Source organism: Dioscorea cayenensis, unplaced genomic scaffold (genome assembly GCF_009730915.1).
Source record: "Dioscorea cayenensis subsp. rotundata cultivar TDr96_F1 unplaced genomic scaffold, TDr96_F1_v2_PseudoChromosome.rev07_lg8_w22 25.fasta BLBR01001763.1, whole genome shotgun sequence".
In the NCBI taxonomy this organism is placed as follows: Eukaryota; Viridiplantae; Streptophyta; class Magnoliopsida; order Dioscoreales; family Dioscoreaceae; genus Dioscorea; species Dioscorea cayenensis.
Window position 1 is genome coordinate 1 of NW_024088154.1, and position 15,701 is coordinate 15,701.

General features: G+C 31.3%; 1 protein-coding gene across 1 annotated transcript; it reads left to right on the top strand.

Moving 5' to 3' along the window:
• The first annotated feature begins 202 nt into the window (after positions 1-202).
• On the top strand, positions 203-3,673 carry LOC120256965 (protein Ycf2-like). Its single transcript, XM_039264620.1, is given in 4 exon segments — positions 203-3,062; positions 3,065-3,211; positions 3,213-3,308; positions 3,311-3,673. Coding segments are annotated over 4 exon segments (2,892 nt in total). The 5' UTR covers positions 203-776.
• Positions 3,674-15,701: the final 12,028 nt, after the last annotated feature.

Below are 15,701 nucleotides of genomic sequence, written 5' to 3' on the forward strand. Positions count from 1 at the left end.
TGACCTCCCCTCTATGCCCTGCGGTAATGATTCCTCTGGCATTACGACCTTTACCACAACGATGCTGTCCAGAGATCAAATTATTTCGTAGATTGGATTTAACTTGACTGTCTACGGCTCCATTGCGTGTGCTCGGGGTAGAAGTTTTTGTATAAATGTATCGCCGTGTTATTAAGTATTTTTCCTTTAAGTTCTTTTTCTCTATAAGAGGTGGAATAGAATAACCCGGTTGAAGCGTAATGATCATACGTCTGTAATGCATTGTATGTCCCATAATAGGTCCCATTCTTCTACCCTTTCCCGGGAGTCGATGACTATTCATAGCTATTACCTTGACACCAAAGAAGAGTTCGACCCAATGCTTTATTTCTGTCCTAGTTGATCCTGATTCGACATTAGAAGTATATTGATTGTTCCCCAATAACCGAATACTTTTTTCTGTAAATACTGCATATTTGATTACATCCATAAATCCATTTTCTTCCCTATGAGTTCCAGTATCGATAAGAATTCTAGTTCTTACTGTTCATATGTTATGGTATGAATATACCATACCCATTCGTTATGTATGGATGATGAGATTCCATTGATACAGAGCTAATTCCAATAGACTTATTGAACGTTCCCATTGGCGTGCATCCAGCAGGAATTGAACCTACGAATTTGCCAATTATGAGTTGGGCGCTTTAACCATTCAGCCATGGATGCTTAACAGGGATCATCGTACATCGTGAATAACCAAATTCCAATTGAAATGAAATCTTTAGGAGGAATCAATGAAACGACATCAATTCAAATCCTGGATCTTCGAATTGAGAGAGATATGGAGAGAGATCAAGAATTCTCACTATTTCTTAGATTCATGGATCAAATTCGATTCAGTGGGATTTTTCACTCACATTTTTTTCCACCAAGAACGTTTTATGAAACTCTTTGACCCCCGAATTGGGAGTATCCTACTTTCACGTGATTCACAGGGTTCAACAAGCAATCGATATTTCACGATCAAAGGTGTAGTACTGCTTGTAGTAGCGGTCCTTATATCTCGTATTAACAATCGAAAGATGGTCGAAAGAAAAAATCTCTATTTGATGGGGCTTCTTCCTATACCTATGAATTCCATTGGACCCAGAAATGAGACATTGGAAGAATCTTTTTGGTCTTCCAATATCAATAGGTTGATTGTTTCGCTCCTGTATCTTCCAAAAAGGAAAAAGATTTCTGAGAGTTGTTTCATGGATCCGCAAGAGCGTACTTGGGTTCTCCCAATAAATAAAAAGTGTATCATGCCTGAATCTAACCGGGGTTCGCGGTGGTGGAGGAACCGGATCGGAAAAAGGAGGGATTCTAGTTGTAAGATATCTAATGAAACCGTAGCTGGAATTGAGATCTCATTCAAAGAGAAAGATAGCAAATATCTGGAGTTTCTTTTTTTATCCTATACGGATAATCCGATCCACAAGGACCGTGATTGGGAATTGTTTGATCGTCTTTCTCCGAGGAAGAAGCGAAACATAATCAACTTGAATTCGGGACAGCTATTCGAAATCTTAGGGAAAGACTTGATTTGTTATCTCATGTCTGCTTTTCGTGAAAAAAGACCAATTGAAGGGGAGGGTTTCTTCAAACAACAAGGAGCTGAGGCAACTATTCAATCAAATGATATTGAGCATGTTTCCCATCTCTTCTCGAGAAACAAGTGGGGTATTTCATTGCAAAATTGTGCTCAATTTCATATGTGGCAATTCCGCCAAGATCTCTTCGTTAGTTGGGGAAAGAATCAGCACGAATCGGATTTTTTGAGGAACGTATCGAGAGAGAATTTGATTTGGTTAGACAATGTGTGGTTGGTAAACAAGGATCGGTTTTTTAGCAAGGTACGGAATGTATTGTCAAATATTCAATATGATTCCACAAGATCTATTTTCGTTCAAGTAACGGATTCTAGCCAATGGAAAGGATTTTCTGATCAATCCAGAGATCATTTCGATTCCATTAGAAATGTGGATTCAGAATATCACACATTGATCGATCAAACAGAGATTCAGCAACTAAAAGAAAGATCGATTCTTTGGGATCCTTCCTTTCTTCAAACGGAACGAACAGAGATAGAATCAGATCGATTCCCGAAATGCCTTTTTGGATCTTCCTCAATGTCCCGGCTATTCACGGAACGTGAGAAGCAGATGAATAATCATCTGCTTCCGGAAGAAATCGAAGAATTTCTTGGGAATCCTACAAGATCAATTCGTTCTTTATTCTCTGACAGATGGTCAGAACTTCATCTGGGTTCGAATCCTACTGAGAGGTCCACTAGAGATCAGAAATTTTGGAAGAAAAAACAAGATGTTTCTTTTGTCCTTTCCAGGCGATCGGAAAATAAAGAAATGGTTGATATATTCAAGATAATTACGTATTTACAAAATACCGTCTCAATTCATCCTATTTCATCAGATCCGGGATGTGATATGGTTCCGAAGGATGAACCAGATATGGACAGTTCCAATAAGATTTCATTCTTGAACAAAAATCCATTTTCAGAAGAGAGATTTCAAGAAATGGCAGATCTATTCACTCTATCAATAACCGAGCCGGATCTGGTGTATCATAGGGGATTTGCCTTTTCTATTGATTCCTACGGATTGGATGAAAAAAAATTCTTGAATGAGGTATTCAACTCCAGAGATGAATCGAAAAAGAAATCTTTATTGGTTCTACCTCCTCTTTTTTATGAAGAGAATGAATCTTTTTATCGAAGGATCAGAAAAAAATCGGTCCGGATCTACTGCGGGAATGATTTGGAAGATCCAAAACTAAAAACAGCGGTATTTGCTAGCAACAACATAATGGAGGCAGTCAATCAATATAGATTGATCCGAGATCTGATTCAAGTCCAATATAGAACCTATGGGTACATAAGAAATGTATCGAATCGATTCTTTTTAATGAATAGATCCGATCGCAACTTCGAATATGGAATTCAAAGGGATCAAATAGGAAATGATACTCTGAATCATATAACTATAATGAAATATATGATCAACCAACATTTATCGAATCTGAAAAAAAGAGTAAATGGTTTGATTCTCTTATTTCTCGAACCGAGAGATCCATGAATCGGGATCCTGATGCATATAGATACAAATGGTCCAATGGGAGCAAGAATTTCCAGAAACATTTGGAACATTTCATTTCTGAACAGAAGAACCGTTTTTCAAGTAGTGTTCGATCGATTACGTATTAATCAATATTCGATTGATTGGTCCGAGGCTATCGACAAACAAGATTTGTCTAAGTCACTTCGTTTCTTTTTTTGTCCAAGTCACTTCTCTTTTTGTCCAAGTCACTTCCCTTTTTGTCCAAGTCACTTCCCTTTTTCTTTGTGAGTATCGGGGATATCCCCATTCATAGGTCCGAGATCCACATCTATGAATTGAAAGGTCCGAATGATCAACTCTGCAATCAGTTGTTAGAATCAATAGGTGTTCAAATCGTTCATTTGAATAAATTAAAACCCTTCTTATTGGATGATCATGATACTTCCCAAAGACCTAAATTCTTGATCAATGGAGGAACAATATTACCATTTTTGTTCAAAAAGATACAAAAGTGGATGATTGACTCATTCCATACTAGAAAGAATCGCAGGAAATCGGCCGCCTGTTCTCAATGATCGAGACGATGGCTGAATACTAAATGACCATTCCTTTGTAACCTGGCAATTCGGCGGTGCACATGTGCTGAGAAAAAGAAAAAAACTATTGCAAATAAAGGGTTAGAACAACCTTTTTTTAATCAACAACATTAATAATATTATTACATGATAATTAGAATAAGAAATTAGAAGTTAAAAAGCAAAAAAAGAGAAGAGGAAAGTTAGAAATAAAAATGTACCAGTTCTTGGTTCATGGTTCTTGAGCAAAAAGAAGAAAGTGATGAAGAAGAGGGATTGATGATCTTCTTTTTATAATATTTTTTTAATATTTAATTTTTCCCACCAAAATTACAATTTTTGGAGGGAAAATTGGTTGCATTATAACAATATATCCAGATTGATTTATCAATCTGAGATATAAATTTAAAAAAATTTTTAAGATATATTTAGACATTTAAAAAAATTGTTATTTTTGAGAGAAAAAAAATTATGTATTCTGGCGTGATTTTTTTATTGCAAATTACTTTTTTTAATTTTTAAGGATTTTTTTAGAAAGTTATATTTAAAAAGTTGCCGGATAAAAAAACCTACCATATAACGATTTATTCTTGAAAATTTTAAAAATATTTTTTTAAACATTTTAAAAACCGTTATTTTGAATATATATATATATATATATGACATGACAAAAAATTTTAAAAATTATTCTTATTAATAAAAATTTAAAATTAATTTTTTGAAAATCAAAATAAAAATATTTTAAAAAGTTTTCCCCATTAAATCCGATAAAATCACAAAACATCAAACCTTAAAAAAATTAAAAAAATAAAAATTTATTTCCATTGAAATATTTTGTTGGAGATTAAATTTTTTATTTTTTTTATTTTAAGAACATTAGAAAGTAAAAAAGGAGGTGCAAAGAAGTTCAAAAATCACAAAACCATTCTTTAAAAATTACTGCAAGAACAGGTCATATAGAAATTAGAAAAAAAAGAACCAATATAATTAATTCAAGAACGACAAAATTCAACTCAGTTAGCCCTTGGAATCAGATTGTATAAAATATCATCAAACCAAAAGGGTAATATGAAAACCAACTATTTTATTTTATTCAGCCGTTGAATAAATGATCCAACTCATAACTTGTCTATAATTTCAGAAAAAGAGAAAAAAACTATTGCAAATAAAGGGTTAGAACAACCTTTTTAATCAACAACATTAATAATATTATTACATGATAATTAGAATAAGAAATTAGAAGTTAAAAGCAAAAAAAGAGAAGAGGAAAGTTAGAAATAAAATGTACCAGTTCTTGGTTCATGGTTCTTGAGCAAAAGAAGAAAGTGATGAAGAAGAGGGATTGATGATCTTCTTTTTTTATAATATTTTTTTAATATTTAATTTTTCCCACCAAAAATTACAATTTTTGGAGGAAAATTGGTTGCATTGTAACAATATATCCAGATTGATTTATCCAATCGAGATATAAATTTAAAAAAATTTTTAAGATATATTTAGACATTTTAAAAAAATTGTTATTTTGAGAGAAAAAAATTATGTATTCTGGCGTGATTTTTTTATTGCAAATTACTTTTTTTAATTTTTAAGGATTTTTTTAGAAAGTTATATTTAAAAAGTTGCCGGATAAAAAAACCTACCATATAACGATTTTATTCTTGAAAAATTTTTAAAAAAATATTTTTTTAAACATTTTAAAAACCGTTATTTTTGAATATATATATATATATATGACATGACAAAAAAATTTTAAAAAAATTATTCTTATTAATAAAAAAATTTAAAAATTAATTTTTTTGAAAATCAAAAATAAAAAAATATTTTTAAAAAAATTTTTCCCCATTAAATCCGATAAAATCACAAAACATCAAACCTTAAAAAAATTAAAAAAATAAAAATTTATTTCCATTGAAATATTTTTGTTGGAGATTAAATTTTTTTATTTTTTTATTTTAAGAACATTAGAAAGTAAAAAAAGGAGGTGCAAAAGAAGTTCAAAAAAATCACAAAAACCATTCTTTAAAAAAATTACTGCAAGAACAGGTCATATAGAAATTAGAAAAAAAGAACCAATATAATTAATTCAAGAACGACAAAAATTCAACTCGGTTAGCCCTTGGAATCAGATTGTATAAAAATATCATCAAACCAAAAGGGTAATATGAAAACCAACTATTTTTATTTTTATTCAGCCGTTGAATAAATGATCCAACTCATAACTTGTCTATAATTTTGAGAAAAAGAGAAAAACTATTGCAAATAAAGGGTTAGAACAACCTTTTTAATCAACAACATTAATAATATTATTACATGATAATTAGAATAAGAAATTAGAAGTTAAAAGCAAAAAAAGAGAAGAGGAAAGTTAGAAATAAAATGTACCAGTTCTTGGTTCATGGTTCTTGAGCAAAAGAAGAAAGTGATGAAGAAGAGGGATTGATGATCTTCTTTTTATAATATTTTTTTAATATTTAATTTTCCCACCAAAATTACAATTTTGGAGGGAAAATTGGTTGCATTGTAACAATATATCCAGATTGATTTATCCAATCTGAGATATAAATTTAAAAATTTTAAGATATATTTAGACATTTAAAAAATTGTTATTTTGAGAGAAAAAATTATGTATTCCTGGCGTGATTTTTTTTATTGCAAATTACTTTTTAATTTTAAGGATTTTTTAGAAAGTTATATTTAAAAGTTGCCGGATAAAAAACCTACCATATAACGATTTATTCTTGAAAATTTTAAAAATATTTTTTTAAACATTTTAAAAACCGTTATTTTGAATATATATATATATATATATGACATGACAAAAAATTTTAAAAATTATTCTTATTAATAAAAATTTAAAATTAATTTTTTGAAAATCAAAATAAAAATATTTTAAAAAATTTTCCCCATTAAATCCGATAAAATCACAAAACATCAAACCTTAAAAAAAATTAAAAAAAAATAAAAAAATTTATTTCCATTGAAATATTTTTGTTGGAGATTAAATTTTTTTATTTTTTATTTTTAAGAACATTAGAAAGTAAAAAAAGGAGGTGCAAAAGAAGTTCAAAAAAATCACAAAACCATTCTTTTAAAAAAATTACTGCAAGAACAGGGTCATATAGAAATTAGAAAAAAAAGAACCAATATAATTAATTCAAGAACGACAAAATTCAACTCAGTTAGCCCTTGGAATCAGATTGTATAAAAATATCATCAAACCAAAAGGGTAATATGAAAACCAACTATTTTATTTTTATTCAGCCGTTGAATAAATGATCCAACTCATAACTTGTCTATAATTTCGAGAAAAAGAGAAAAAAACTATTGCAAATAAAGGGTTAGAACAACCTTTTTTTAATCAACAACATTAATAATATTATTACATGATAATTAGAATAAGAAATTAGAAGTTAAAAGCAAAAAAAGAGAAGAGGAAAGTTAGAAATAAAATGTACCAGTTCTTGGTTCATGGTTCTTGAGCAAAAGAAGAAAGTGATGAAGAAGAGGGATTGATGATCTTCTTTTTATAATATTTTTTTAATATTTAATTTTTCCCACCAAAATTACAATTTTTGGAGGGAAAAATTGGTTGCATTGTAACAATATATCCAGATTGATTTATCCAATCTGAGATATAAATTTAAAAAAATTTTTAAGATATATTTAGACATTTAAAAAAATTGTTATTTTTGAGAAAAAAATTATGTATTCTGGCGTGATTTTTTTATTGCAAATTACTTTTTTTAATTTTTAAGGATTTTTTTAGAAAGTTATATTTAAAAAGTTGCCGGATGAAAAAAACCTACCATATAACGATTTATTCTTGAAAAATTTTTAAAAATATTTTTTTAAACATTTTTAAAAAAACCGTTATTTTTGAATATATATATATATATATGACATGACAAAAAAATTTTAAAAAAATTATTCTTATTAATAAAAATTTAAAAATTAATTTTTTTGAAAAATCAAAAATAAAAAAATATTTTTAAAAAAAGTTTTTCCCCATTAAATCCGATAAAATCACAAAAACATCAAACCTTAAAAAAATTAAAAAAATAAAAAAATTTATTTCCATTGAAATGACATCTCCATCATGTTTGCTGGTATGTGGATAAAGTGGTTGAGACAAATCCCGCTGCGATCGTGGAAAGAGACGGTGATCGTTTTAAAGCGTGCATTCTTTTTCTTTCAGTAGCGTGTATTGTGGGATTCAAGAGGGCTTGCAGGTCACTGCTGTTTCTCGATGGTACCCACCTCCTTGGAAAAATATCGGGGTACACTCATCGGGTGCCACAGGGAAAGATGGAAACAATGGTTTTTTCCACGTCGCCTTCGGTATAGTCGACAATGAGACCGATGCCAATTGGACTTGGTTCATATCTAAGTTAGGCGATGCCTTATACGAGGATGGAGATTATCATGAGATAATTACCTTCGTGTCGGACAGGTCTAAGGGCCTTGTGAGCGCAATTGCGAGAGTCTTCCCTTCTTCGCCACATGCATACTGTCTTCGACATTTGGAGGCCCAATTTTATGAAAGCCAATGTCGGACTTGGGAAGGCATTGAGGGAGGAGTGCTTGGTCTATATGCTTCCGCATTGCGTGGGCATCCACGGCTAAAGATTTCGATGATACAGTGAATGAACTGCAGGCCACATCACCCGAAGCTCATCATCGGTTGATTAATAAATCGGATATGGCACATTGGTCGAATTATCTCGTTCGGGAGGTGATCGTTGGGGTGAGATGTATTCAAAGCGTCGCGGAGTCGTTCAATGCTTGGATCAAGGAAGCTCGTCATTTACCGGTGACGAAAATGGTCGACTCCATAAGGTCTGCGAATGTTGGTTTACACTTAACATTTAGTGTTACCCTTTAAACATTCCCAATCTTTGTTTAATTACACTTGTCGACTTTTAAATATTAATCCTTTCGTTTAAATATTTACAATAATGTTTAAACATGTTTACTGAATTATTTAACCATCGCTGTCTTTGTTTAACCTTATTTGCGGGGTTCAAGTTGATGCGCATGTTATGTAACCCGGCGTGAGCAAGCGAACAAATGGGAGACCTACTTATGCCCGGACATACATTCCAAGGTAGAGATCATTGTTGAGGGACGGTCGAAATCTTCGTGTTGGTCGTTGTGTCGATGATCGTTACAAAGTGATCGACCCGGTCGCGACAACTCCGTGGATCTAGCCATCGAGAACTTGTTCATGTCGAAGGTGGCAAGTTTATGGTATCCCTTGCAAACACGCTTGCGCAGCAATAATGCAGACAGACACCAACGTACATCGATTTATTAGCGGGTACTTCACCGTCGACAATTACAAAGCTGGGCGTACAAGGAAGCTATATTCCCCATACCCGACGATGACGGGCCTTGGACGGAAATCGTGAGCTTCGTTTGCGACCGCTGTGACGAGAAGGTAGCACGGGCGGCCTAGACGAAAAGAGGATCGAGTCGCATAGCGTTTGATGTCCGCGAGTTACATTGCAGCCCGCTGCCATGGATCCGGTCACGATCGACGATCTTGCAATGAAAGCGTCGCCGACTAGGCATTGTTAATAAGCCCGACGATGACGGGGAAACATTGTGTATTGATGGGCAACTTTCCATATTTAAAGCAGAGACATTGTTATTTTTAAAGCGGATACATCGTAATTTGAAATATTTCAACTGATGTTTAAACGATATATAGTATATTTAAACAATGAAAGTGAAATGTACACAATTAGAACGTAAATTAAACAATGAAATGAAAGCCCGAATGGAATTTAACTCGCTTTACAATTCAAAACAAACAAAATTTACATTAAGATATACAAGTCATGCTCTTCGAACACGAAAACAATGAATTGAATTTGTCCGAGTTTACATTTCGAAAAACAAAATTGACATTCGGATATACTGAGGACATGTTCTTCAAAAAAACAAAAATTTAACCCGCTTGTGATGACCCCCTTTGTCATGGACGTCGGTCGCCCTCCCCTCCTTAAGTATCCGGGTAACATACCTTAATTTGAGGTAAGGAACGTGCATGCTGCGGTAGCCGTAACTTCTCACCCCAAAGTAATTGCTCGATAAACCGCATGAGCGTGAGCGGGCGCAATCGACGCTTCCTTGTTTTTTGGTGTGGGGTTTCTATATCGTGCACGAGTGGGTACTTTTGCAGTCGCCGACTCGCCGAACTCCATATCGACACAAATGTCGAATAGATTCCACTGTCGAGATATGCAAGTCGAGATTAGAATACCGATTTAAATACCACACGGATATTAATCGGACATAATTAAAGAACTTACCATGTCCAACGCGTCCTTATCGTACCCGGACATGAAGAATAATGGTTGTATTCTTGTTTATCATTGTCCGGGACGACGACATGGAAGTAGCCATTCATGATTATCGGGAGGATGACAATTTGAACTTCATGCGGTTTGCGCCGAGCATCCCCGATTATAGCCATAATTGTGTCATGTGCGTCGTCTCGCTTTGACATAAAGCAGCATGCAAGCGATCCGGTGATGGAGGCGCTTCTTGTAAGGATATGGCTCTTTGCTCGGCGACTTTTTGTATTATGCATACAGCGTCCATCACATCATCGATGACCATCTCCTTCCCCTCAGCAGCGTGTATAATTTGTCGGCGTGTGGTCGTGACAGTCATTCTTCCACACGACGAGTCTTTGAGGTTAAACGATATGAGATATAATAAGACCATATTGTAAATATTTAAATGATATTATCAATTGTTACATGATATTATATATAATTAAAGCGTTAAGTAGACAAATTAAATGATAACATAAAGGTATTAAACACTATTAGGTAATAGTTAAACACTATAATAAAACCTTTAAACAATATCATAAAAAAACTTTACACTTACCCGATCCATAGAGCGGTTGAGGAAGATCCTCATCAACTCCTCGCTCGTATTTGTTAAAGACGACTCGAGCCAACCCATTTCTTCTTCTTTGGAATAAAAAGCTTTTCCGAGCCGTCCGGTCCAATTTTTTTGATTGGCCTTGATCATCTGTCTCGTTGCTCGGTCGGGGTCTTGACGACATCTTCCTTCGATGCGGGGGACGATGGCGACAACATCAGCTACGAGACACATCCTTACATGGTTGTTCTTGTTGTGGGATTGTGTGCGGCCCCGATACTGAGAATGACGGCGGCGAGCATCAACGCGAGACACATCCTTACATGGTTCTTGTTGTGGTGGGATTGTGTCCCTGCTTGGGTCTGCGATCTTGTCGGCCACGACAGCGGATTCGACGATCTTCTCAACCGTGGCCATGACAACGAGCATCATTGGGAGACACACCCTTAACTTGTTCTTGATCTTCAGGGATTGTGTCCATCTTTGATGCCGCAATCTCGGCAGCCGGTTCCACCGGGTCGAGGATTTCATCGAGAAGAGAGTCAACGACCTTCTCAACAGCGGCAACGGCCACATCATCTACGATGTCTTTCTCAACAACGACATCGACCGCCGATGGTGTTGCTATTGTTTCATCGTCGGCGGCGGTGGAGACGAGGCGATATTGTTCTCCTCTTTTTCGCAAGTCTCTTGAATGTGGCCGCCTTGGAATGACCTTCCCGATGATGTCAGTCGTCGATCAATTTTCTTCCCGTTTGCTTCAATTCTTTCGAGGGATGGCGCAGTCGGTTGTGAAACGTCCTTCCAGTGCCTCAAATTTAATCTCCAACAAAAATATTTCAATGGAAATAAATTTTTTTATTTTTTTAATTTTTTTAAGGTTTCATGTTTTTGTGATTTTTATCGGATTTAATGGGGAAAAATTTTTTTAAAAATATTTTTTTATTTTTCATTTTCAAAAATTAATTTTAAATTTTTTTATTAATAAGAATAATTTTTTTAAAATTTTTTGTCATGTCTATATATATATATATATATTCAAAATAACGGTTTTTAAAATGTTTAAAAAAATATTTTTAAAATTTTCAAGAATAAATCGTTATATGGTAGGTTTTTTATATGGCAACTTTTAAATATAACTTTCTAAAAAATCCTTAAAATTAAAAAGTAATTTGCAATAAAAAAAAATCACGCCAGGAATACATAATTTTTTCTCTCAAAATAACAATTTTTTAAATGTCTAAATATATCTTAAAATTTTTAAATTTATATCTCAGATTGGATAAATCAATCTGGATATATTGTTACAATGCAACCAATTTTCCCTCCAAAATTGTAATTTTGGTGGGAAAATTAAATATTAAAAAAATATTATAAAAAGAAGATCATCAATCCCTCTTCTTCATCACTTTCTTCTTTTGCTCAAGAACCATGAACCAAGAACTGGTACATTTTATTTCTAACTTTCCTCTTCTCTTTTTTTGCTTTTAACTTCTAATTTCTTATTCTAATTATCATGTAATAATATTATTAATGTTGTTGATTAAAAAGGTTGTTCTAACCCTTTATTTGCAATAGTTTTTTTCTCTTTTTTTCGAAATTATAGACAAGTTATGAGTTGGATCATTTATTCAACGGCTGAATAAAAATAAAATAGTTGGTTTTCATATTACCCTTTTTGGTTTGATGATATTTTTATACAATCTGATTCCAAGGGCTAACCGAGTTGAATTTTTGTCGTTCTTGAATTAATTATATTGGTTCTTTTTTTCTAATTTCTATATGACCTGTTCTTGCGGTAATTTTTTTAAAGAATGGTTTTTGTGATTTTTTTGAACTTCTTTGCACCTCCTTTTTTACTTTCTAATGTTCTTAAAATAAAAAAAAATAAAAAATTTAATCTCCAACAAAATATTTCAATGGAAATAAATTTTTATTTTTTTAATTTTTTTAAGGTTTGATGTTTTTGTGATTTTTATCGGATTTAATGGGGAAAAATTTTTTTAAAAATATTTTTTTATTTTTAATTTTTCAAAAAAATTAATTTTTAAATTTTTTTATTAATAAGAATAATTTTTTTAAAAATTTTTTTGTCATGTCATATATATATATATATATATTCAAAATAACGGTTTTTAAAATGTTTTAAAAAAATATTTTGTAAAATTTTTCAAGAATAAATCGTTATATGGTAGGTTTTTTATCCAGCAACTTTTTAAAATATAACTTTCTAAAAAAATCCTTAAAAATTAAAAAAAGTAATTTGCAATAAAAAAAAATCACGCCAGGAATACATAATTTTTTTCTCAAAAATAACAATTTTTTTAAATGTCTAAATATATCTTAAAAATTTTTTTAAATTTATATCTCAGATTGGATAAATCAATACGGATATAGCAACTAATTTTCCCTCCAAAATTGTAATTTTGGTGGGAAAAATTAAGGGACCTGCTGGTATCAGAAATAAAATATGGCATAATTTTTTATTATGTAGGAAGTGCAAGTGAATATTCAGAAATTATAGCATATTTTTATTCCTATAGAATGAGTGTTTGGTTACCAAAATAAAAATTACGGAGATCGACCGATCGGCAACTAGACCACCGGTGGACCTGTGGCCGGGCTCATGGGATCGGCCGGGAGCATAGGTGGATCGCCGGTGTGTCACCGGAGGCTAGTCGGGCGAACCACCGGTGGATCTCCGCGTGTCACCGGTGGCCGTGGGATCGGTGGTTGGGTCGGTGACCGCTGTCTGAAGCCTTGCGGACCACCGGTGGATCGCCGAGTGTCACCGGAGGCCGGTCGCCGGAGGCGAGCGAGCCACCGTGGATTGGTGGGTCAGTTGCTCGGATCAAAAAGAGAGAGATCTTTCATAATAAAAATATTCCACTAAGAGTGGAATATTTTTATGCTCATGCCTATATTATGCCATAATTTTATACTCTAAAAATAAGTACCCAAAGCGACTAATATGGCATAATTATCAGAAAATATTAAATTATGGCATATTATACAGATTATGCCATATTCGGCCTATCCAAACAGGCCCTAAATATTAAAAATATTATAAAAAGAAGATCATCAATCCCTCTTCTTCATCACTTTCTTTTTTTGCTCAAGAACCATGAACCAAGAACTGGGTACATTTTATTTCTAACTTTCCTCTTCTCTTTTTCCTTTTTAACTTCTAATTTCTTATTCTAATTATCATGTAATAATATTATTAATGTTGTTGATTAAAAAGGTTGTTCTAGCCCTTTATTTGCAATAGTTTTTTCTCTTTTTTCGAAATTATAGACAAGTTATGAGTTGGATCATTTATTCAACGTTGAATAAAATAAAATAGTTGGTTCTCATATTACCCTCTTGGTTTGATGATATTTTATACAATCTGATTCCAAGGGATAGCGGAGTTGAATTTTGTCGTTCTTGAATTAATTATATTGGTTCTTTTTCTAATTTCTATATGACCCGTTCTTGCGAGTAATTTTTTAAAGAATGGTTTTGTGATTTTTAAAAACTTCTTTGCACCTCCTTTTTTAAAAATTTAATCTCCAACAAAAATATTTCAATGGAAATAAATTTTTTTATTTTTTTAATTGTTTTAAGGTTTGATATTTTGTGATTTTTATCGGATTTAATGGGGAAAAATTTTTTTAAAAATATTTTTATTTTTTTATTTTCAAAAAAATTAATTTTTAAATTTTTTATTAATAAGAATAATTTTTAAAATTTTTGTCTTGTCATATATATATATATATATATATATATATATATATATATTCAAAATACCGGTTTTATAAAATGTTTTAAAAAAATATTTGTAAAATTTTCAAGAATAAATCGTTATATGGTAGGTTTTTATCCGGCAACTTTTAAAAATAACTTTCTAAAAAATCCTTAAAATTAAAAAGTAATTTGCTAATAAAAATCACTGACGGAATACATAATTTTTTCTCTCAAAAATAACAATTTTTAAATGTCTAAATATATCTTAAAAATTTTTAAAATTTATATGTCGATTGGATAAATCAATCGGATATAGCAACCAATTTTTCCCTCAAAATTGTAATTTTGGTGGGAAAAATTAAATATTAAAAAAATATTATAAAAAGAAGATCATCAATCCTCTTCTTCATCACTTTCTTCTTTGCTCAAGAACCATGAACGAAGAACTGTACATTTTTATTTTTAACTTTCCTCTTCTCTTTTTGCTTTTTAACTTCTAATTTTCTTATTCTAATTATCATGTAATAATATTATTAATCTTGTTGATTAAAAGGTTGTTCTAAACCTTTATTTACAATTGTCTCTTTTTCGAAATTATAGACAAGTTATGAGTTGGATCATTTATTCAACGGGCTGAATAAAAATAAAATAGTTGGTTTTCATATTACCCTTTGGTTTGATGATATTTTTATACAATCTGATTCCAAGGGCTAAGCGAGTTGAATTTTTGTCGTTCTTGAATTAATTATATTGGTTCTTTTTCTAAATTCTATATGACCTGTTTTTGCAGTAATTTTTAAAGAATGGTTTTGTGATTTTTGAACTTCTTTGCACCTCCTTTTTTACTTTCTAATGTTCTTAAAATAAAAATAAAAATTTAATTTCAACAAAATATTTCAATGGAAATAAATTTTTATAATTTTTAAGGTTTGATGTTTTGTGATTTTATCGGATTTAATGGGGAAATATTTTTTAAAGTATTTTTTTATTTTGATTTTTGAAAAATTAATTTTTAAATTTTTATTATTAAGAATAATTTTTAAAATGTCAGTCATATATATGTATATATATATATATATTCAAAAATAACGGTTTTAAAATATTTAAAGAAAAATATTTTTAAAATTTTCAAGAATAAATCGTTATATGGTAGGTTTTTTATATGGCAACTTTTAAATATAACTTTCTAAAAAATCCTTAAAATTAAAAAGTAATTTGCAATAAAAAAAATCACGCCAGGAATACATAATTTTTTCTCTCAAAATAACAATTTTTTAAATGTCTAAATATATCTTATAAATTTTTAAATTTATATCTCAGATTGGATAAATCAATCTGGATATATTGTTACAATGCAACCAATTTTCCTCCAAAATTGTAATTTTGGTGGGAAAATTAAATA